Raw genomic sequence first — 25,775 nt, 5'->3', positions numbered from 1 at the left:
GTTTCTTTCGATCTATCATCTGAATGTCACAGCAGAAATCAAGATGTGGTGTAGTCACACTGGTGTGCTGTCAGCTGGAATGGCTTATCTCCTCTTTGAGTTACAAAATCAGCTTGAATCATCAGGTTATATTACTCTCCTCATTATATCCCATATTATTTTTTAAAAATGTCACATTCATCCATCAAACAAATGATTATGGTCTGTTTAACACCAGAACATTGTAACTCATGGTAACCCCTTTTGGACAGGCAAAATTAAAGTAAAATAATGTTAACTTGAATTTATGAGTCGATAAGAAAGTCTTCACACAGCCATATGTCAAAGCTGCAGTGAGAAATAATTTGCATCGCTAATGTGTTTCTGCTGCAGACTATACTGACACGTTTTAGTAACACATTATCATGGTTATAAAACCCTAACATGTATATTGTCTTAGATTAAAAGGACCAGGATCTCCATGTCTACACTATTATATACATTACAGACCACCTAAAGAGGAAGCTTAAATGCTGGATTATCTGCAACACTAGGTTCGTTACATGTAGACTGTCTTCTTCCATCAGTCTGACCTATATCAGGTTGTGAGTTTAGTCTACACTCTGACTGTGTGCCAGTACAAAACAATGACAGAGCTCATCTGACTTGAATGGCATTTTCTCATTTAAATTTGCATCTTTGATTCTTTAACATGGGGTCTACAGTCGCCACTTTGCGGTGATTTACGGTTTTAAACGCTTTAAGTTTAGTTAGTCACAGTGTTGTGAAAAGTAGGCTGTGGAAGCGCCACTGGCTGAAAAAGAGCCCATCTAGATGAGACTGGCAGATGCACAAAAGTCCACGCCGTGACGTGTGTATCTGCTCCGGTCCGAGGCGCGAGGAGCACACAAGCAGAGAGACACGCACCTCCCCCTCCGAGCCCCGACCTCCTGCTTTTTCATCGTAGCTTCTCCTCGAAGTTTGATGGAAAAAACGCTCTTGATTTTTTTGTGGACTTTGACTGCAAGGTTTAACCCCGAGGAGTCAATGTAGCGCAAGCGTCCCGCCTGCATGCGCGCTAGTCTCATCAACTGCGCCAATTTCAAGTTATCGGCGCTTCATCAAAAGAAACTTAAGGCAAATATTGGTGATTAAGTTAAAAAAGAAAACACGTTTAATGTGGATTTTTTTTGGACACCATCGTGGACTAGTCTACTGGATTTGGATCGAGAGTTGCTTGCTGAGGCGGCTGCGCAAAATGGGCTGCCCAACTCCCGCAGGATGCTGTGAAGTAAAGGACCATCATGTTGCCTTTGGCAAATAGACACTTTTTACACGTGATATATATATTTTTTAAACCATAACAGCCAAAGTTTCTGCGTGTTTTCCAGCAAAGGAGAAAACACCTGAAGCACCTGTGTGGACAAAAGTAATAGGGAAAGCCGCGAGGTTGGGCTAAATTGTCACTTTTGACATTCAAGATATTTCTGGTCTTTTTTTATTTGATTTAAAACATTTTTTAGAGGACAGGCATTACAAAGAAGCAACTTAGCGTAGTGAAGCGGAAAGGAGATGACTACCAGCACTGCTCTTGTGCTCCTCATTCTCTCTCTAACAAGTAAGTTATTATCTTTTAAATATCCCAAACTGGTACGAATATGGAAACATTTCCTGTGAGAAGTTTACTGCTAAGAACAGATGTCCAAGTCTATGGTGTTGATCTCTCTCTCTCTCTCTCTCTCTCTCTCTCTCTCTCTCACACACACACACACACACACACACACACACACACACACACACACACACACACACACACACACCCTCTTAGGTAGTGATTATGGCCTGAAAATAGGCGCGATACTCTTCCAGAGAAGTCGATTTAATCACGTTTCATTGAACTGCAGAGGAGATAACTGACCTGATTGAAGACTCAGGTGTCCTGTAGCAAAGGATAACATTAATGGTGCCACAAGAGAATCTTATATTAACTGTAAATCAAATCTCAGGGGTACAATCCAAATGATTGTGCTTCAAAGTGTGGAAAATCTTTTAAAAGACAAATTAAAAGAAGAGATGCTTTTCTAGTTGATACTTCTCTATTTATTATCATGTAATTAGTGCAATACCACTACTCACCTATATTAAATGTAACATTTTGGTAGTTGTGAGAGTTATCTACATGTTTTTTTTTATTCAAAGGGATTCATAAAATAAAATCCTGAAGAACTAAACTTCATATTTCTGTATTTCACTTCAGCTTAATCAAATAAATGCTATTATTTCACTTTATAGTAATGTATTCAAAGCTTTTAGACTTTTATATATTACCAAAGTCAGTATTTGGAAGTCCATAGTCTTTGCAAATATTAAAATAATATTTCAAACCATTCTTCACATGACAGAATTTTTTTCTTCTTCATTTAATAAAAAAAATCCCAAATAATCCAGATCAGACTTGACTAACGTCATTTTTCTAATTTGTATGTATTTGTATGATTTAAACTCTTCCTCAAACTTCTACTCCCACCTCCCCACTCTTAAAGGTAGAATATTAATAGTAGTAGTAGTAGAGTAGTAGCTGCAACCCAAAGTATAGGGTTTTCTACTTATATTGTCCATATACTGTATCTATAATCAACAGATCATCCTCCCTGGAAAGGTACAGTTACAATTATCTTACATTATCTGTCTTTTCTGTATTTGGATTCTATAAAACTGAAGAAGAAGAAGAGGTGTATTTGATGTGTATTTGTGTTTCTGAGTACAGGAATTTAAAGCAACCACAACAGCACTCTGCAAGAACGTCCTGAGAAAGTGTGGGTGGTGTTCATACTCTTAAAATACCCATAAGTAAAAGCAGATGTGCCCTTGAATAATTAAATAAGAGCCATGTTTTGTCTACCACCAAGAAAGCACCATCTACTGTTTTTTAGGCAAAATGTGGATCTCTCACTGCCTTAAAAGAAAAACTTCCTCTTACTTACCTGACCTTGATTTTAGCTTTTATTTCAGAGAGTGGTGCATTGGATACATGTAAAACTGGTTAAGCTTGTAGGTTACGCTTTACCGTTTAAGCTAGACCTAAAATACAATAATGTTTTCCAAAAAGAATGAAGACAACCAAAAAGCTGAGCCATCAATCTGTAGATTTTCTCTTACAAACTCTGACAAAGATCAGCTGTGGCATGTAACATAGTCAAGGATTAGTCTGCAGCATCCATCAAGAGAAGGCAGGAGACCCTGGAATTGAGCTTTAAATGATTTAAAGGCTGTAAAACATCAAGAAGCGGCATAGCACTTCTCTGTGTCTTCCACCATGTTGTTGTGAGTGGTTGCATTTCTCTGAAGGCCTCAAGATTTGACTTGGACTTGTACTATGCAATGATATGTGGCACCAGTCTTCCATCACAGCGTCAGTGTTTTAATCTTAATGAGTCTCATCACTGCAGATTACTGGTAGCTAAGCTGTTCTTAATATAAAAGGTATCAACAAAGGGGAGGGGGGGGGGGGTTACTCTTGAGTGATAAGTCACTGCTACCCCCTTGAAGTAAAGCCTTCCATACTTGTGAATGTGAAAACTCTAATGCTGCCATAATCGCAAGTCTAATTTCACGAGTCAGTCCCACTTTTAACATACTAGATTTTTGAAATATTTTTTATAAAAGGAAACTGAGAAGAGTTTATTGCTCCATAATAGGTTTGAGGCTTTAGTCACTTACATCTAGTATCATCCTCTTGATCTGCCATCCTTTGACAGGAAAGTGAAACGTCTTGAAACAAAGAATATCTCTGTTGCTTCAGTTTGAATAGCAATGTTGCACAAGTACAGTACCACAGTAAATACTAGTGAATGCAGCAGCTATTATCTCACTCTTATTACCCCAACAATTGATCGTGCATGCATAAAAAAATGCATGTTGCCCACTAAATCCTGTCAGAGACTCCAGGAAGTTAATGATCCTGGTGAGACCCCATCCGTGGAGAGCCTTTTCACTTCCTACTTATGTCATTATGCTGAAATTGGCTGCAATTTGGCCAGAGAGTGCTTGTGAGTTCCTCAACTAATTAGATTCAGTGAATCTAAATTACTAAAAATGATTAGCACCTGTTTCAAAACAAATGCTCATATCCTGTTACAGTTTTAGCAGACATACGTTTTCTTTTAGGGAAACCCATTTTGCCCATACAACACTAGCATTCCGCTAATGTGTGTCAATTTAGGATTTACAATAAGTCATCCTACCTCAATGGTTCCCGTTCCAAATGATAGTAACTACAACAGATGTTGGGAATATGGTTAAATCAAGACAGAAGCATCTGTAACAAATTCCAGCTGGTTTCGGTGGTCGATTATGAATGCTATCAGTTTGCCACGGCAAGAAATTCTCTGCTACTTGTTAGATGCATGAAATCAAAATGCCAGCACCATAAAGTGGATCATGATGCATAACATCTCCAGTACTTACAGAGAGGTATTCCATTGCAATCGTGCAAAAAAAAAAAAAAAATCTGAAAATTGAGCTATATCGCTTGCCAGAGGTTCAAAGAGTAGGAGTTTTCCATTTTTGAAATATCCATAAAACAGTCAGGGAATACCTTGTAAAACAGATTAAACAAAATGAGCTTCAGGGTGCTGCTGCATTTTGGTGTCTTTTGATAGACGTTTTCCTTTGTTTTCCCTTTTCATCAAGCAAACCTGAGCAAGGTGACCTTTTGTTAAAGCTCCATATTTATTGTTGAGATTTACATGTGGTAACTTTTGACAATAAGTTGTTAAATAATACCAGAGCAGCACTGCAATATTAATACATTTACTGCTTTTTTCCTTTTAACTTCTATTCAAATCTTCTGTTAAAATGAAAAACTTGGTATCGACTTGATTTATATTTACATACAGTATTTGTTCTCGTATAGCTACTTTAATGACAGCCTAATTTGCTGGGCGTATAATCTAAACATTTCTATGCACGTTCATACATTTAACACATCGTATTGAACTCTGCTGGGGCCACTTCAGAAGAAATATAAATGTGATTAAGCGGTTTAGCTTTCATTTTAACAAATAGCTTTCCTCTTACATAAAGAGATACTTGAGGTTCTTACTTGATGGCAGACCATTTATCCTCTGAAGTTAAAATAAACTGAGAGCTAAAGATTTCTCATTTAGTTCTAAGAGACTCACTTGCCTCTCTTCAGCTGAAACCACTGATGTTCACTCTGACATGAAAACTTGAAGCAGCAGGGTGCTGCTAAAAAAAAGAACATCCATGCTCACACAGCCTGCACTGCATGCAATCTTGCAAAAACAGACAACTCATGTGCTACAGGGAGGGAAGCGGTCCAGATAACCAATCCTCACTGCGCTGTTGTCAGTTTGTTTGACAATGTGGATATAATGGCAGCTGGAGCATTTTGCTTCTGATTTATTCATACAATTACTTTTATATAACCAATAATTTAGGGCTCAGGAAACATAAAGCTTCAGGGCTGTCTCACCGGGATGCTTGACTGGAGCCTTGTGTGTTTCTGTGCTCTAAAACCCTGCAGTAAAGTGTCAGACTGCAAGATGTACACATGCTCACACTTAACCGATAACACGTGATTCAGCTGTAATGCCCTCTGGTAAATTTACTTTGTTAACAGACATTGTTTTCAGAAACAGACACTTGCACACGCAGGATACAAAGATACACTACACACCTACCAGTGGCTGTGAATCGCCACAGGTCAAACACATGGCCTTTATGAATGACATTAGTTATTGCCTCTGCCTTTTCAGGCAGTGGAGTTCCATGTAATCATGTCTATAATATTACATATTTTAAACAGATTCATTTTATGTTTAAAGCACTTTGATTAATTGGATTTCTTTCAATATTCTGTATTTTCTCTGCAGGCAGCTGGGCAGAGAATGCAGAGGAGCGCCTGGTAAACTACCTTTTAGGTCCAGAGCACTACAATAAACTAATCAGACCTGCTGTCAATAAGAGCCAGCAGGTCACCGTCTCCATACAGGTGTCTTTGTCTCAGCTCATCAGTGTGGTGAGTACACACAAACTGCATCCAGATTATCATGCATCAGAGTGTACTGGGCTCAAACACCGTTACCTGAAATAAATGAAAAATTGGGCTTGTGACGATTTAATTTGACGCAATCAAAACCCATTACTGGCAGTTCGTATTTGATGTGATTCAAGTGAAGTGTTAACATGGGGATTGACTCACTTCTGGATTATTTGAATTGAGGAGTTTGCATTTCACCATATCCCTGCTACGGAGGTGGCAGCTTGATTACGGCATGATCTTTATTAGTTTGTAGAGCTTTGTGACATCATATGTTCCCACGTATTGATTCAGTAGGGCTTTTCACAGGGGATCATTTACACAGGTGCTTGCTAAAGACATAAAGGCTAATAAAGCATCTGTTCTATTTATATGTCTCAAGAAGCTATGAATATGAGTCTGTATGTACACAGTACCAGGACTCTGAATCCAAAATCAGCCGTCATGCATCCCTTTATATACATGTGTCACAAAAAAGGATTATTCTAAACTATTTATGTCTTGAAATCAGCTAGAGCACCTGTATGGATGTGCAGTCTTTTGTTTCTCTCCTCTTTTCTCTTTTAGGAGTATTCATCTTTTTGTTTAAACACCAAACTCTACCTTTAATTGCATTACAGAAGTTTTTATAATTATTATGTGGTGACTATGTAACCATTAAGTAGTGCTTCAATGCTCCGTTAGTCTCCTTTAAGAAGGAAAATAGCGACATAAATATTAAAGAAAAGAGCAGAATTAATTTGACATTATAATGTAATAATAATAACTTAATAATAATTCATGACACTGTCACAGTTCAGAGGCTTCTAGGTTGTAGAATAGAAGTGGCAACTTTAAATTGCCTGTAATTGTGAAGATCTGAATCAATTTATCTGTCTCTTTGAGTTAGCCCTGTGCTCGACAAGTGATGTTTTATGCTTCTCTTCTCCAAACTATTTGTTTTACCATTTGGATATATTTCTTTATGGTTGGATTGTAAAATGTTAATAAGTGACCTGAATAATTCATTTCTGGATTATTTCAGTTTTTAGAATTTTTGATCACCTGTTGTTCTGTTTCACAGAACTATTATTATAAGTCACTGCAACTAAGCTTTACTTAAGGTCTTCACCTCGTGACATGGGCTTCTAAAAGCTTCTTATTCACATTACTTAATGCACTACTTTCTGCTCCTCGGCTTGAACAACACCTAAGCCACTGAAGTGTTGCAGAATATGGTTTTAAAGCCATTATTTTCATCATATTCACTAATGATCATGTTAGGCTCCATGGCTGCGTGCGCCTCACCAGAGGGTTTAAAACACCATTTGTCTCAGACAACTTTGATTCTAACCTTTCCATTCATCTCAAGACAAGCCAGTAAACAGGCTAACCTTAGTATCACAGTAAGTCCTTCCTTTGAGGCATTTGTAAAACAGGCTTTAAAAATAAATGTTTTTTGCTCCAAAATGTTAGTGTTATTTCATGCACTCATTAAAGGTGTGTATTGATTTATTGCTTTGACCTTTACTCAAAATAAAAATAGCATTATGGAAAGTATTATGTAGTTTTAACAGCTGACTGATCTTTGCTTTTAGAATGAGAGAGAACAGATAATGACGACCAACCTGTGGCTGTTTCAGGTACCTACAGTCTTTTCTCTGCTGCCCAGTTCTTATACAGTACCTTGTATGGTCAGTATTTGGTCTTTTTGGTCATAGCTACAGTTACAATAACAAAGGCTCCTCTGCAGGAATGGAATGACTACAGGTTGAGATGGGATCCTGAGAAATATGAAGGCATCAAGAAATTGCGAATACCCTCCAAACTTATCTGGCTTCCTGATATAGTGCTCTATAACAAGTAAGTATGCAAATTTGATCCCAACCGAGAGAGACTTGGCTGCTTTTCTGAGTTTAATTTATGTGATTTGTACATTTTTTTTACTATAAAAAAATCAATTTAAAGCAGGAAAACTAATTCCTGTGGAGGCCTTGTATGAATGGACTAAACCATTATTTTATTAAACCGTTCTTAATATTATGAGGTTTTTGATCATTACCACTCATGTTTTACACGTTGTTACTAAAATGCTAAGTATTTCAGTGGGAGCTGTGTAATTAACAATTTCCACAAACCCAGTTTCTCTTTATTATTAGTGTTTTATATTAACATTCCCATATGGTCTAGTGGCTAGGATTCCTGGTTTTCACCCAGGCGGCCCGGGTTTGACTCTCGTTGTGGGAAGTTAGCAATTTCATGTGTATAGTTATGATTCCTAGTAGGATAGAGTTATGTGAATAATTCCAGTGCTGATGACAATAATAGCATGACCTGTGCTATCATAGAACTCTTCTACCACATGCCAAGCAACATTTAATAATTTGAGCCCAACTAATTTACTGTCTGGGCAAATATTTGCTATTTTTTGATATACAAGTATCGCAAACAATATTAATTTATTAGGAAATTAATGAAAATGAAACAAGTAAAGAATAAATGGAAGAAGCACCCCAGGAACCATCTTACAAGAATTGACATTTTACAGTTATTTGGCACTCCTAAATAACTACACATAACAAATGCTAGAAAGTACAAATAAATGTTGTCCCATTTATTAGATTTTTAAATATTAGTATTAGTATTGGTTTAAAAAAAATCCTGTATTGGTCAGACTCTAATTTTTCTTTCCTCTTCATTTGATGTGCTTAACGCTCTTTAATCCTTTATTTCTAAACCTCCTATAGTGCTGACGGTGTGTACGAGGTTTCCTTCTATTGCAATGCTGTGGTCTCAAGCACCGGGGACATCTTCTGGCTCCCTCCAGCAATCTACAAGTCAGCCTGTGCCATCGAGGTGCAGAACTTCCCCTTTGACCAGCAGAACTGCACTCTCAAGTTCCGCTCTTGGACCTACGACCACACAGAAGTAGATCTTATCCTCACCAGTGATTTCGCCAGCCGTGACGACTTTACTCCAAGTGGAGAGTGGGACATCGTCTCGCTCCCAGCACGCAAAAACGAGGACCCCAACGACATAACCTATCTGGACATCACCTATGATTTTGTCATCAAGAGGAAGCCTCTTTTCTATACCATCAATCTGATTATCCCCTGTGTGCTGATCACATCATTAGCTATCCTGGTGTTCTACCTGCCGTCAGACTGTGGGGAGAAAATGACGCTTTGCATCTCAGTGCTGCTGGCACTCACTGTGTTCCTGCTGCTCATATCAAAGATAGTGCCACCTACCTCTCTAGCAGTGCCACTCATAGGTTAGTCATATCCATATTTGTCTATTTGCAACAGTTTGTAGCCTAGGGCAACGAATATTTGGGTTTTTACTATATGTACAGACACTTTATATAAATATAATAGTTTGGTGATGTGTGTAAGAAAACATAAAACAAGAAAAAAGTAGTTTTTCAATTATGGATTAATGCCATTTATTTACAACTGAAAGCGCTACACCGCATTTGAAATAGTCTTATATAAATGATGGGTCTTCACATTTCATTTTTCATATATGATTTGTAAATGTGCTTTATGACAGGTCAGTCCTTTTTCTGCTTGCCCTTCACCTAATTTTTTATTATGCTGTTTACAACCTCAGCACAAAGTCAACACAAGGAAATTAAAAAAAAGTGAAAAATATTATAGCTGCCTGAAGAGGCAGCTGCTCAGATTATGGACAGTTTCACTCCGGTGAACACGAAGACTCACCAGATAATAAATGTTTAAGTTCAACCCATTAAATTACTAGTGTTATACGTGTACCTGCGCTTAACATTAATATACTGCTTTTGGAGATTTCAGTAGGAATACTAATGGAACAGTATAAGGGAAACCAAACAGCTGAAAGTGATGAAATATACTTCATTCTAGCAGAGTACTGCGCCATTCAAAAAAATGAAGGAAATGGTTAATTGTAATAGTATAACACGATCTGGGAAGCACACCCCAGTGTCATGCAAATGTATTTCACCTGCTTTGGTGCAAATGAAAGTGAAAGCTATCACCACTCTTTGTTTGAAATAATATCTACTTTTATAACCATTTTAAAATTGTAGTTTTTTACTTAGCATTACATTATTTAATTTATTTGTTTTCAATGACTGGACTGATCAAACCTTACTATTTTTAAATTGGTTTTATTATTCTATTTTCTCTTTTTCTTAAATTATATTTGATGTACTTTTATTCTAGCTATAAACCATTTTAATTTCTAATATATTCTTTCATCATTTTGAATTTAAAATTGCTTAGTATTGCATATTAACACCTTCCAGTTAGCCTTTTAAAACAGTCTTTATTAAAAACGTGTTAGAGATGCTGCTGGTTGTTATTTGAGACCCAGCTATTATTTGATTATTGAATAACACATGACTGACATGAAGTAGTGTTGGTAAATGACAACATCTGATCATTTTTCTGTGTCTCATTCTGTTAAAGGTAAATACTTAATGTTCACCATGGTGCTGGTCACGTTCTCAATTGTAAGCACCGTCTGCGTCCTCAACGTGCACCATCGCTCACCGTCCACTCACTACATGCCTGACTGGGTCAAACGGCTCTTCTTAGTCCGTCTACCTACCTTCCTCCTCATGAGGCGTCCAGGCTCTTCCAATGTTCGTGATAAACTGCGCCGGAAATACACCAGTCGGAGTATTGTCTGTAAAAATAACACCCAAAGCAGCACAAACAAAAAGCAGTACTCAAACATCAGACTCGGTGGGATCAGAACCGACGCCGACGCTTTCTACGTGAATGAGGATTTGGCGCAGCGGTGTTGCTGGACGGCTGGTGACATCCCGGATGGTGGCGGTGGCTTTTCAGACTTCCAGAGGCCTTTGGCCAATCAGTTAGATGCAGATCTGGAGGAGGCAGTGGATGGAGTGAGATACATAGCTGAGCACATGAAGACAGAAGACGATGATGAAGGGGTAAGAAAAAAATTGATAGGTAATGATGAATAGGGGAGATAGGGCGACACCAAAAAATTGAAAGGAATAGAAGATAAAATATATTCTTGCAGAGACATAAAGAGGAAAGGAAAGCCATACAAAAACAGATTATGGAGATGCATGATGTCAGACAAGCGACAAGGTGGAAAGGAAAGATTACCAGGGCAAAATCAGATGTGAGACGAGCCATATCTCAGTGTTTGCTTTTGTTCTCTTGTCATACAATTGGAATCTGTCAGCTATATATTTTACTATAGACATTTCTAATATCATCAGAAAGCTCTCCACATACTTTTGTGTAAAACACACACTGACTGAAGCACAAATCATAAACCTCTCAGATTTAATAAATATTACAAACATGCTTAGCATCTGTAATTGTACTCTTTCTGAATGACATGCTAACCCATAGCTCCAGGGGGTGTCAAACATAAGGCCCGGGGGCCAGAATCGGCCAGTCAAAGACTCCAATCCAGCCCACTAGATGTCTAGTGATGTGAAGGAGAGCATAGGTTTTATTTCCACACATTTTACAGTCCTAGTGATAAAAACCACCCCACAGCCATTCATACTACACCAAAGTAATGAAGTAAAAGACAAATAAATGACAGAAAAGTTCTTGTTTTTTCAACTAGCTACCATAGAAACTTTGTTTTTTTACACACCATGTCAATGGTAAAATAATGAAATAAAATAGGAAATTAACAAAAACATTCTGCTTTATAATTACAGGACAGTCTGTGTCATGAGCTACCAGAACGTCTTCTGTCATTTTACATTTATTTTTTACAATTTAAGCACAAAGAGTTGTGGTGAAAGATTTCTTTCATGAAAGAGAACAGCATTTCTTTATTGTGTAGTTGAAGTTGCACTTCTTTTTCCTGCATTGAAATATTTCAGGGATTAAAAGTTTACACTGACGGAAATGGGAGTTTCACTGGCCTTAAGTGGTCTGTATGTGGCTTAAATGTAAAATGAGTTTGACATTCCTGCTTTACAGTGTTTAGGTGTGACAAACACTGAACTGCCAAAAGGTAGATTTAACAAGCTGATTTTCTTTTGACCCAAACATACAAACCTTAACCGCAAAGGTCTGAATCTGTTAATGTGGTTCTAGATCATAGAAGACTGGAAGTACGTAGCAATGGTGATAGACCGTCTGTTTCTGTGGATCTTCATCTTGGTGTGTGTGGTGGGAACTCTGGGACTCTTCATGCAGCCACTGTTCCAGAGCTATAACACGCCCACTGCTGATGAGACAGAGTGAGTCATACACACTGTGAAATACACATTAACATACAGAGCAACACATGTTTGAGCCTGGCATGGGCTCGTATTTAAAATTCTAAAAATAAAAGAAACTGTCAGTTTTCTTTACATACCAGAAATGTCCCATCCCCCCCCCTTTTTTTATTTGTGTGACATGCTTTTTTCTATCACACACACACTCATTGACACACACACATGTCTGGTTTCCTATTCTCATGGGGACATCCCATTGACATAACAATTTCGTGACACTAAAACCACATTTTGAGTGTGAAAAATGCCTTCAACCCCGTGGGCACCTGGATTTTGGTCCCCATCAGTATAGTAAATTTCACATTTGGTCTCCACCAAGATAGTAAGAACCCATACACACACACACACAAACATAAAGGATAGTTCACGCACAGCACAGCATTCATGCACCGGGTGATTTGTAGGCTTCAGGTATATCTTCATCTACACTTGCTTTACTTTGTGTGTTTTTCTCCCTGTAGATATGGAGATTTCTAGGTTTTCTGTGACTGCAACTTTGAGAAGCATTACAATGTCTGGCTGTGATCTACTCCTAATGATTAAATCTGACACATAACCATCCGGTGATGAACTTCAAATGAACATGGAATCAAACCAGTTGCTTAACGTTTGCCTGTGCGTTTCCCCACCTTCATCGAAGAAACTCTACCCCTCAAAGTCGAGCAGTTTCTGCCAAGATGATGAAGACAGTGCCTGTGGACAGTTGTTCCAGAAAATTGTACAATGTAAAAAACACAAAGGTGATGAAAATGATAGATGATTTGCAGTCCCTGTTTCATTTTGGACTGACTGCACTGCTGATGAAAGTGTTTAAGGTTTTAACTGTGACTGTTTTTCTCCCATGTTGCTGCTCCAATGAGGCCTCTCCTCTCCAGCATCGCTGATATGAAAATTGTATGAACATTTATAACAGTGGTACAAAAGCGGAACATAATTTCTTTTTTCTCTACATCAGCCTTTACTGTAATAGGAAGAGGATTTTGTTCTGCCCACCTTTTGTCTTTGTGGAAGTATTAACGCACCATTTCTCTTTCTGTCTTTTTCCTGTTCCACTTCAGAGCACTGTGTTTCATTTCCACAATCCACCTCCCAAGTAACGTTGTAACTCTAATGCAGTGTCTTATTTTGAGAAATGTGTGTTCTGCTCTTGGTTTCTCTCATTGTGTTTTTTCTCACATGCTTGTGTATTCTCTTCTTGTCTGTCTTTCTATTCCACAATCACAAGGCCTGACAGAGTTTGAGAAATATTGATAGAAGTCTTGAAAATATGGATGAAATTTCAAATAGATGTGACAGATGGAGCGAGTGCTGTACACATCACGCATTTTATTTCATATGAAAAGACAACATTAATTCTAGTTGTGTGTCTGTTTCCCTGTCCAACAGCTCATTTCCACCCTTCACTTTTTAACTGCCTTAAACCTTTGTTGGACACCAGAAGATTAAAAACCTGTAGCTGCACCATGTTATATGTTAATGATCTGACACTGACTGTATTCAAATTCAATATGTTGAATAAAAAATGCTGTCAACTTTAGTTTGACCTGTGCTGTTTCCTCATCCATTTGCTAGAAGGTCACTTCTTAGATTGGCTTTTCTAGTAGAAGACATTTCAAAATGTGATGGTTAGAAGTCAAAATACATTGGATGCAAATATAGTAAGTATGACTTTCATTTTCGGTTATTATTCATATTTGGTTTATTTTCTGTAAGTCACTCACATTGGTCAGATCTCACACGAGAACAATGATATTTACACTTAATTGGGATAAGTTTTCCACTCTCACTTCATCAGATATTTACTGTAGTTTGGTTAAATTTACTGATAAAAACTGTAATTTGGTTTAGGAGATTTCAGATTTCATTCTTTCCTTGTCATGGTGTCAGGGAAGGAAATGTCAGAGAATAAAAAATACAAACAAATAAAAATCTGTATGGACTTGGTTTGTTGTTAAAGCCAGTAGTCTAATGTATGCTGTTAGAAATGTCATCAGAACTTAAACTAAAATCACACCGCCTTCACGCTGTGATTGACGAGCTCTGGGAATTTTGAGCTGGATTTGAGCTGTACTTCCATGTTCACAACAGAGTACAACAATATACAAACCCTTACAGGAGACACTCTCTCTGTGCCTGCTGACATTTCACCCCTACTTGCACATTGGCCTATCAAATCACGTGTAACACCATGTTTGCCTGCTGAATTAGTTGGGCAACACAAAACACAAAGTACCTTTTTTCTATTATGACCCCACCTGCAGTTTAAATAATGTAAAATGCCTTCATGCCTGACAGTAACTCATTTACACAAATATTATTTACACCCATGTACATTAGTATGTCATATGTTACCTTGCAGGTAAAGGTATAATATAACCACAAGCTGTGAAAATATGTCCAAACATCATTTTACACTGAGTCTTTCATAACCTTCATATCATAACCAAGGCTTTACTTTACAGAACAGGATTCAGCTGCCTGTCCAGACTTCTTCTGAGCTGAAAACTGACAGCAGGAGCTTTGCACTTCAGGGTAAAAGTAATAGAAGCACTCAACGTAAGAGAGCGGAGGTGAAAAACAGTGGGTTTTCTTTGCTTTTGTAGATGGGATGGCTGACATTCTCAAGCAGAGCCCTGACAGTATAACATAAAAGGAGGTTTTCTGTACTCAGAAAGGGGGCAGGCAAGGTTGACAGAAAGTGGCCCAAGTATTTTTATACATTTCAAAAGTTGCTACAGTGACACTAATGTGGTGAACATTTTCTCAAACTTGTTTTCTTCATGTTTTGATCAAACAGTGCCAGAGGACAGCAGTCTTCTGTGTCTCTGTGAAAAATACATATTCAGACCAATTTTCTCTTTAAGACTTGATTATTTTTATTCTGTATCACTGCTGATATAAAGCAAACCACTGTGACATTTTTTGTGCATATCCACACACAAATACACAATTACTTGAGTTAAAACCCTTTTTAAAACTTAGCTCAAACCGTAAGTGAATCCACATGCAGGATCACATCCTGTTAATGGACATTCTGATTGTTGTGTATTAGAGTGCACCTCCTTCCTCAGCCTGAAAAAAGAGAAAAGCTGCTTTGCTAATACACTAATGTGCTTTTGTTCTGCTGAGGGTGTGCGTGTATGTGTGTGTTGCTGACAGCATATGCCTAAATTTGTGAACAACATCTGGCAACAAAAAGGTAATATCAGGTAAAAATAACATAACCAGCTAACAACCAGGAGCCTCTGAAGACAGCGTGCGCAGTCACTCTTAGTGCGCTACAACATGAATGAACACACACACTGACACACACACACACATAATAGACAACGATAAGATTTAACTGGCCCAAATTCTTTATCTCAGCAAAAGTGAAGCACTGAAGTCCTGAAGTCAGCACATCAGCAATGCTGTGAGTCTGCTCAGGTGGACAGTTATCGACAAAACACATATTTACTCTGCCTCTCTGGTTTGTGTGTTTTTGTGCGTGCGCCTATGTGTGTTTAAGCAATACCTATATATGGTTGACTGGAGCATGACGGTGACAGACGTGTGATAAACAAAAACAAGGATGGAGCAGGCCAGCAGTCATTCTATAGATTTCGACTGTGTAATGTAATGATGCTCAGTGCAATTTCATAAATGTGCTGTAAATGGAAATGTAATGAAGTGGTCATGTTTTAGGATTTTATTAGTGAATATGAAAACTTTTACTCTTCAGTATGTTTAAGTATTGTGTGTTGTTGCCCAGCGTGGAACTCAGTCAGAGTAGAGCTTCTACTCCTCAATAACAAAAGGCCCTTGAGGCCTGGAGTTGCATACCCACACACTAGAGCAGGAGTGTCGAACTCCAGACCTCGAGGGACGGTGTCCTGCAGGTTTTAGATGTGTCCTTGATCCAGCACAGCTGATTTAAATGGTTAAATGACCTCCTCAACATGTCTTGAAGTTCTCCAAAGGCCTGGTTATGAACTAATCATTTAATTCAGGTGTGCTGACCCAAGGTGAGATCTAAAACCTGCAGGACACTGGCCCTCGAGACCTGGAGTTCAACACCCCTGCACTAGAGGCAGTTTTGGAACATAACTAGGATGCCTCTTGGATGCCTCCTCGGTTAGGTCTTCTGGGCATGTCCAACTGGGAATATACTCTGGGGTAGGCTCAGGACACACTTGAGAGATTATGTCTCTTGGCTGGCTTGGGAATGCCTTACTGTCCCTCGGAGGAGTGGCTGGGGACAAGGAGGTCACGGTATCACTGCTTAGACCAGGGGTAGGCAACTTCAGGCCTCGAATGTCGGTGTCTTGCAGGTTTTAGATCTCACTCTGGGTCAATACACCTGAATCAAATGATTAGTTCATTACCAGGCCTCTGGAGAACTCCAAGACATGTTGAGGAGGTCATTTAGCCATTTAAATCATCTGTCATCTGGATCAAGGACACATCTAAAACCTGCAGGACACTGGCCCTCGAGGCCTGGAGTTGCCTACCTCTGGATTAGACTGTTGCCCCTGCAACCTGGATCTGGATAAGTGGCAGAAAATGGAAACAAATCAATAGAAAAGAAGAGGGTATTGTATTGTGGTTAAAAAGCAACAACCAAACAAATAGATGGATTCAGTGTAATTTTGTATTCTTACTTAATATTTAACTTTGGGTTTCTGTTTCACTGGTGTTTTAAACTTTAGATGTTTTTCTTTGTGGAGCCTTTGAATCCCTGTTTTTTTTTATTCCAGTGTATTGTGAGTTTATGTGATTGTGATTGCCATTCCTGAAACCTGTCTTCTCCTCTTGTTTATTGCAGCATCTCTTATCCTCTCTGGTACAGTTCCTTTGTGTAGCCCTGTGGATTTTGTGGTTTTATTTCGTTTTGACTTTGTTTTGGATTTTGTGTTTTTGCTCCTTCAGCCTAAATGAAATGGCTTGCCTTTCAAAAGATTTTATCATTTACACAGTCTGCAAAACCATTACAGCAAGAGTAAAAAGCACGTTAGGCTACATATTTCATAAGAAAGCAGACAAGTCTTGCCTACACAAATCTGAGGGCTGTAAGTGCCATTTAAAAGTTCATTGTGGATTTTGAGGTTGCAGAGATGCTCTTTTTAGCTCCACATTAACTGACTGCATGACATTTGCAACCAGATTTAGTGGAATCCTGTCTACTCTCTATCCCCGTAGATGTTCCTGTACCACTGGTAATAACACAACACCACATGCAAACATCTTTTCAACACACTTCTTTTTTTTTTTTTAAGATTTTATTACCTTTTTCCTAAATATGCCTTAATGCTTACATAAATTTGTCCACACCTATTTTTTTTTTCCAGAACATCTGTGGATTATCCAGATGATTGGCATGAAATGCAGTAACTGTGTAAACTGTGCCTGGGAGACTGGTGCTGTTTCATTTTTATAGTTTTTCTGGAGTTTTAGTGTTTGGTCGGCTGTGCTTCCTTCTTTGTCTTTGTTTTTGGTTCCTTTTTATGACTTTTTTTCACATTTCTTGAGGGCTAAACTATGATGCAAGATTCGTAGTTTAGTGAGCTATGTCAAACTTAAAGCCAGAGCCTTCAGTATCATGAAAGCATCTCTCATTTCTGGCTAAATAACCGTAGTAGCCTATGCTGATGCTGGAAGGGTCACATTTTTACTGATTCTTTTATTTCCAGCATGTTTTAAGCAATATAAATTCTCTGTCAGGGGAATGAGTTTTATATGTGCAATTTGTTAGACTGTACCTCGCTAACATCACAAATGATGCCCAGCCGTAAAGTTACAGCACTGCTAACTGTGAATCTCTTTTAGACTGCTGGAACTGCAGCTTCTAAAGCGCAGAACACACACCAAGAACACCGCTTCAGTCAGGATAACTATTATCATGTTGGTTTGGCAACAGACCAAAACTAATCTGAAATAAAGACAGGACTCTGAGCATGTGATCTAACATCTGGATCAGGCAAAAATAGGATAGGGCTAAGATAGTTAAGAATACGTCTTTGAACACAATAAAGAATTGCAGAGATTTCCATTGCGTTATACACCAGCATATCTTCAGCTGTTATGGCGCCTGATTTTTGTGTTTCCCTTAATATAACTAAACATTTCTTTCATGAAATGATGCAGAAGAGAAACAAACTGATGCACAACGAGTCACCAGAATGCAGGAAATGAAGGGTCTGATGCTCAAAATTTCCCTGGGGGAGGAACCGTAGATGTCATTTATACAAAAACATCTATTTGTAGAAATTTAAATATGAAAACAGTTCAGATGAATGAATTTCATTTGATGTAACTACTCTGGAGCTTAATAAGGCCAACACGCAATGTTGACATACATATTTTATGTATTTTATGTATTAGAAAAGAAATTATACAGAATGAGACATTTTTAACTGTAATTATGAATTATTATACATACATGACATGGATGATATGAGCTGAATTCTTCCTTGAACTTCACTTCCTGCTATTGCTCTGACTTCTTAACAGAATCACTATTTTTAACAGACCAGCACTTTCCCAGGACAGTGCCTTTTATCCGAACTGATTCCATGTCTTTCGTTTCATGCCATTCTCCATCAGCCACTGCTCACCCTATCCCATCTTCGCTGGCAGAGCTGGCCTGAGCTGTCCTGAGCTAGCCCACAGCAGATTTAAGTGAAGCCAGCTTTTCAGATCAGCAGTTTTTTTTTGTCCAGCACACACACCCATACACGCCAAGCCTTTTGTCCATTTTTTTATTTGGTAAGATGCATTTCTCACAACAGCAACAGCTGTCCGTCAACATAAAATTGCAACAATATTTTCAGTATTTAAACATGCAAGGAATTTACTTTATGGTATCTTATACAAATCACACCTGTGGCTACCTGAAGGATCTGTTGACTGTTACTGGCAGCTTACTATTACTACTTACTTAGTACCTATTACTTAACACAAACTTTAAGCAATGCTGTTATTCTATAGTTAAAATTTAAATTAATATTTTTTTGTATATTTTCTCTTTCCGCCTTTCTTATCCAGGACATCTCTTGAAAAAAAATCTCCAGCATTTATTTTTACCTGCTTCATCATCTCATCTATGATGAGGTGTCTCAAAGCATGCAGTGACCAGCATATTTCCACTTCTATGCCGTGTGATGTTTGGCAGTATTAGCTGAGGTCTACATCACGGTGGAAAATCTGTCTCCCTCTGTTGCCAAAGTTTCCTCCGGTTGCTCTCCTAAATAAGCACGGTTTGTCAGGCCCCCTTGTAGTCATGCAGAGGGCTTGTTCTGCTCTGTCTACCTGCACTAGTGCCTGTAGGCGGAAACGCCGCTGCTCCTTTACACACACTCCACCAAACTTGGACACATGCCAGACTCCATCTTTGTGGCCAATTCCTTCTCTCTGTTTTCTCCCTGTCTCTTCTACTTCCATTTATTAACCTCCATTCCTCTTCTCCCCCTCCTCCTTATCCTCCCCTCTCTCTATTTCTGCTCTGAGCCCTCCTCCACCCTTTTTCATTCTTTTGTAAATTGCGTGTGGAGAAATGGGAACTAAAAATACACCGGTGATAAACCCAATTATCTGTCCTTTTTCACGCTACACGCCCAAATCGCTAAGAACATGGGACAAGCTGTGTGCCAGAAACCAGCCTTCAGCGTGAATTCCTGTGTTTGCACGCTTGCACCTGTATGTTGTGCTGTTCAGCAAACTAATTTAACAATTTGGCTTTACTGCTGTGGAGCTGCAAATCAACTGGTCACACTTAAGAAAATGAAACAGTCAGTACTGCTAGAATTATTAATTTTGCAGTACACAAGTGCAGCATATTCTACAATTTAGTGCAAATGTTAGCTGGAGAACAGCCAGCACAATCAACTTGTGCCAGTGCAACAATGGGTCACTCCCAGATGACCCTGCAGTATAATATTTTTAGTGTTTTCTCTGTGTCTTTGTGACTCCACTACATATCGCATCCTAAGCTTGATGGCTTAAGTCAGCTTGTCGCACCGGATAACCCGCTTCCAGCAGCGCACAATATTTGATCGGCCTATGTGTCAGCTTGCATGCTTGTGGTTGTGCATGTGAGTATGGTTGTGCTGGCTGGAGATGACCAAAAGGACACAAACACAGAAAACACCCCACTGAGCAGTAAATTCATGGTGAAAACTGGACGCCCAGTTGTTCTGTGTTAGAACAAATGCCAGAGCATAATCGGAATATTTAAAAGACATATCCATCGTGATACTTCACAGTCTGCATCTCTGTACTTGGCAGCCAAGTTTTAATTTTAGCTTTCCGGTTCATTTTGGATAACCAGCACATATGAAAACATCCCCAGTGTTGACAGTACATTTGAGCTCTAATTATACTCCTATCCCCTTTTGCAGCCACAGCGATGAATAAAAGATACCCAGCTCTGCAGTTGGTAATGAGTGCCGTGCTGTTAGACAGCACTTATGATGTACTAACAGAGGTTTGAGCTTGTTTAAGCATTCCTCTTGCCTGTGGCTTGAGTACAAGTGAGTGTCAGATACTTTTTTCTTCGCAATCACAAGCTGTAACATTCAAATTGTTGGCCAACTGGTGAGCTGCCACACTTATTTCAAACTTGTTCCAATCAGTTTACATTCTCTGAACTGTTATCCCATCACACAAAGACGTGTGTGTGTGTTTACGCGTGCCCACTTGAAGAGTATCACACTGTGGAAAGAATATCACTTTTAAATTGGAAAGCTCAGTTTTTACATGGATAAACTGGGGCAAAAATGACTGCCCTTAATTTGATTCACTGCAATTACGCTCAGTATATGCAACCCCTTTTTTTTTGACATAATGTACCAGACCACATGACATTTTACTGTCCTTGGGGAAATTAGTTTTGCAAAAACAGCACAAAACCACAGGAGTATGAACATGTTTCTGTCCAGCAAACGTTTGGCTCCAGCATACAGTATGACTTCTGCAGATGGCATGAAGTCTCCCTATGCAGGTCTATTAAACACCACACAGCTACATAACAGCACACTCACCATGTAAAGCTCTACATCTGTGTAAGTCAATCAAATGACTGAAGACAAATGAACAGATGTTCGTTTGTAGGTATGTGTAGGTGTATGCATTAAGCCTTTAATCTTTTATTCGAATATGAGATTGCTTTCATTGGCACTGGTAGTGAAATTTGATTAAGATGCAGCCAGTTGTTTTGATAGATTACAGGTAAACATCTTCTTAAAACCGCTTGATGTAGTTGAACATTTGTATATTTATTTTATACGTTTCAGATAAAACAGGATGCAAAAGATTGCATGAATAATTTTTTTTTAAAAAATCGGTTAGAAATAATTAAGGATAACAACCATGAACAAGTTTGTTCACGCGGCATTTTTTGGTTTTATTTCATTTACACAGCAGCAGTGTGGAAGTCTGTTTCAGTAGTAGGAAATGTTCTGTTTGCACACAAGAAGTAACTTAATTCAGCTTTAACACAATTTCATGGGAAACCGCTAAATAATGGGGCTTTTTAAAAATTGCACAGAATATTTCAGCACTGTGATTTCAGTCTCAACAAAATCTACTTTAGTCTACATTCTGTATCTTTCTATATTCTGATTCTGATTATATAAAGAGATAATTAAGGAATGCAGAAAAAATTGCTGAACATAATATAAAAAAAGGGTTCACTTTCAAGAAATTCTTTTTTAATTCTTATTTAATATTTGTACATACATTTACTGACACTTTATTTGGTACACCTTACTAGTACCAGGTTGGAGCCCCTGCCTTTGCCTTCTGAACTGCCTTTAATTTGAAAAGGTACTGAAATGGTTCCTCAGAGATTTTGTTCGATGTTGACATGATACTATCACACAGTTGCTGCTGATTTGTTTTCTCCACATATAGCTCCACCATATTCCTAAAGTGCTCAATTCGATGGAGGTCTGGTGAATCTGGAGGCTATTTAAATGCACTGTCATGTTCAAGAAACCAGTTTGAGATCATTTGAACTTTATGACCACAGTGTGCCCATCTTCTGATGGTTATTTCCAGAAGGATAATGTGCCATGTCACAAAATGTACCCATCTTCTGAGTATTGAAGCAGGCTGTGGTATTTAAATGACATTAATATGACATTAAGGGAGACAAAGTGTGTCAAGAAAATATCCCCCACACCATTAACATCACTGGCCGCTTGAACCATTGGTACAAACTAGGATAGAGTCAAAATTTCATGTTATTTAGGGCAAATTCTTACCACACCGTCTGAACGTCTCAGCAGAAACTGAGACTCATCAGACCAAGCAATGTTTTTCCAATCTTCTACCATCCAATTTTGGTGAGGCCATGTAAAAACCCTCAATTTCCTTCTCTTAGCTAACATGAGTGGCACATGGCTATACCAAGTGGTTATTTGAGTGAGTGTTGCCTTTCTATAAGGTTGAAGCAGTCTTGCAATTCTCCTCTGATCTCTGACATCAATAAGTAATTTTTGCTCAATAAACTCCACTCACTGGATATTTGTTTTTGTTGGACCATCCTGTATAAACCCTAAAGATGGCAAGAAAAGCCCAGTCGATCAGGAGTTTCTGACATACTACCCCCAGCCCATCAGACAACAACACACAAACCTCATTTAGAGTCACTTACATCTCATTTCTCATTCTGATGCTTGCTTTGAACTGCAGTAGGTTGTCATGACTATACCTACATACTTAAATGCTTTGAGTTGCTGTGACTGGCTGACTAGTTATTTCCCTTAACAAGTATTCGGACAAGTATACCTAACTAAGTGTCCAATGAGTCAGTAAATCTATGGATAGGCCACAGTTCTTATCTTCTTATATATTGTTAGATGCAAATATTTGATCAGAACTTCTTGTACTTTTGTGATACAAGTGTACCTAACAAACTGGCAAACCGATATAAAACAGCACAATTGCAGAACTGTTGATGTGGAAATAAAAAAAAGAAGCCATATTGCTATAATAGTTCAGACACATGAAAAGAAGAGTAACTTCACGTAGTGCATATAAAAGATTTTGGATAGTCCAAAATGTAAACAATTTTCCACTTTTAGTCATTTTTTAACTGACTCACTGCATCTATTGCATTACAACATCACAATGTACATGTGTTATGCATTATTTTAGCATGCAGGCCATTGCAGGAAAGGCTATTGCTGTTTCTTTAGCAGAACTGAACTTCTTAGAAACTGTACTCTCTGCAGCCCTGACCTCTTTACTGTACCATACTATACTGCTCTTTCTTTCTCACAATATAGGGAAGACATGATATCCACCTCCCTGCGTCTGGGCAGCTTCCAGAAACTCTGATCATCTCTGCTCCATTAAACCCACCTCTGCAAGACGACCACGCCAGAGAGAGTAGAAAAGGGCAATCCAGATTTCATTACTTAGGGTTGAAAATAAAAGCACTTTTCTCAGGTTGAAGGGATTTGGCGCAGATATGTGAATGTGAATAATTCAACATGGTCTAAAAGTTGTAGCGAGGGAGATAGATATTTTTGTGTTATGTTTCACTGGAGGATGAGAGATGGCACCAGTGTACGTTATATGAATGAGAGCAAGTGCAGAGGAAAAAAGCACGAGGTGAAAGGAGATGGGTGAATGAGAGAAGTAAAGAAAATCAAGTATGGTAAGAGGACTGAGGGAGAAGAAAAGCATGAAGGGAAGGCCAGAAAATGACTGATTGAAAGTTGGTGAATTGAGATGGTGACTGAAAGAGAGGAAGTGAAAATGGATGGATGACGCTGAGCGGACACAAGAGGATGACACTAATGGCTTGTAGACGTCTGCATCCAGCTTTTAGGAAACACATGAATTAAACATTGCCTTGGGCAGAACACTGGAACAAGCTGTGGTGCGTCACGCTAAACAATCCTGGCAGAAACACTGACTCGCACCTAGTTCCTCCTCCAAACTGCTTCACTAATAAGACTGGCGAAGACAAGTGTGTCATGACGCCACACTGTGAGCTCAGCAGTTGTCAGATGGTGACACCAGCAACAGCAAAAGCACATTATCCCCGTTGTGCTTATTCTCTTTTTCTTCATCTGTCCTTTTTTATGTGGAGCTTGTCTGGAGGGATTAGACTCAGTAAACTCCTTCCAACTGCAGAAGAAAGCAAAAGAAGGAGAATTGCACAGTGTTTTGACAACTGCTTGTGTTGAAATGAAGGGATACTGACTGCTGTGACAGCTCCCAAATAGGAAAGTCATTGTTTAGAATTTTAACACTATTAATGATATGATATGGCCTCGGGGTGAGAGGCTGGTCCTGACAAAGTGTGTTTATGTGTTTGCATAAGCAATAACTTAGGCATGCACCTGTGATTTATGGACTTGCAGATTATTTAGATCACATGGATGAGTTTGACTAAAAGGGAGGACACAATTTTAAACATGTTACACATGGGTCATCTCTAGTTTTGCTTTAGAAGGTAACTGTGTCTTGCAAACTCACCTCTCTGTAATTTTGGGTTAAATAAAGTAATATTAATAAACTTTTTGATCTATACATTGGCTCAATAGTTTTTTGTTAATAAAGACTTTTGGTTTGGTACTCAATAGCCTACAGCCACATATCAATACAAAAACCTTGACCAAAAGATCTTGCTTTTAAAATGTCAGAAGGTCAAAGGGCATTAAAAGTTTACACATTATAACACACGTGCAGTCTGTTTTGAAATCATATTAAACTACGAGCATTAAGCATGCTCTGATACTAAAACAGAACTGCTGCTTTAAGGGCCCTTAAAGCTACAAAAGACTCCAGATCTTTTTAATATTACTCATCATCCTTTAAAGGGTAACTTATTTCTTATCACAAACAACCAAACAAACAAAAAGGTAAGTTTTTAGTTATTTCTTTAAAAGTAAGGTAGAAAAGACTGTCCTGACAGCCAGTGACGGTGTCCTCTGAGCAAACGACACATCTTAGTAGGATATACTTTCAGTATATTTGGGGCTGATGTGGAAATGATGCTCTACTTTAAGTCAAACTATATTTCATTCTGTCTATATATTGACTGAAGGAAGCATCTGTTCGCCATTGTGTGTTTGTGTCTGTGTCCCCAAGCAGGTGTGGACAGCTCGCGTGTGCAGCACCCGGACATGTCTCAGAGTCATGTGTCACTCCCTTTCTCGCCACTCACCTTAGGCTTTTGTGTCGGCTCAGTTCACTTCAGCACTGCTCCGCTAAGCCTCCTCTCCTTAATGACTTTCTTTGATGACGTCAAACCAAGCGTGTAAAATCATGGGCTAAAATTAAACTTAATCAGCGCTGGTAAACAGAAACCTGGGGAGCTTATAATGCGAACAGCGTGTTTCAAAGCGGCAGGAAGCATGCTTCCGAGCAGATAAACTTTCCTCCTCAGAACAGCGCAGTGCTGCACTTCAGTGGTCGGGTGAAGACACAGCATGCAAAGGGGTCTAGCTCCAGTTTTTGGAATTCAGCAAACTCGCTGGATTAATGCAGTACTTG

General features: G+C 38.7%; 1 protein-coding gene across 1 annotated transcript; it reads left to right on the top strand.

Moving 5' to 3' along the window:
* Positions 1-852: 852 nt before the first annotated feature.
* LOC113023677 (neuronal acetylcholine receptor subunit beta-2-like) lies at positions 853-13,774 on the top strand. Its single transcript, XM_026169932.1, has 8 exons — positions 853-1,597; positions 5,877-6,022; positions 7,621-7,665; positions 7,776-7,885; positions 8,770-9,296; positions 10,474-10,964; positions 12,103-12,248; positions 12,749-13,774. Exons 1-8 carry the CDS (start codon positions 1,552-1,554, stop codon positions 12,762-12,764), a joined length of 1,527 nt encoding a protein of 508 aa, XP_026025717.1. The 5' UTR covers positions 853-1,551; the 3' UTR covers positions 12,765-13,774.
* The last annotated feature ends 12,001 nt before the right edge of the window (positions 13,775-25,775 follow it).

Source organism: Astatotilapia calliptera, chromosome 6, assembly GCF_900246225.1.
Source record: "Astatotilapia calliptera chromosome 6, fAstCal1.2, whole genome shotgun sequence".
Taxonomy (NCBI): domain Eukaryota; kingdom Metazoa; phylum Chordata; class Actinopteri; order Cichliformes; family Cichlidae; genus Astatotilapia; species Astatotilapia calliptera.
The sequence above is the reverse complement of the archived record's forward strand: the minus strand, read 5'-3'. Positions and strand labels throughout refer to the sequence as shown.

Excerpts from the sequence above, each read along its gene's own strand:
- LOC113023677 (XM_026169932.1), top strand. The coding sequence starts at position 1,552 with ATGACTACCAGCACTGCTCTTGTGCTCCTCATTCTCTCTCTAACAA. Across the intron at positions 7,886-8,769 it reads GATATAGTGCTCTATAACAA|TGCTGACGGTGTGTACGAGG; the intron begins GTAAGTATGCAA and ends AACCTCCTATAG. Across the intron at positions 9,297-10,473 it reads TCTAGCAGTGCCACTCATAG|GTAAATACTTAATGTTCACC; the intron begins GTTAGTCATATC and ends ATTCTGTTAAAG.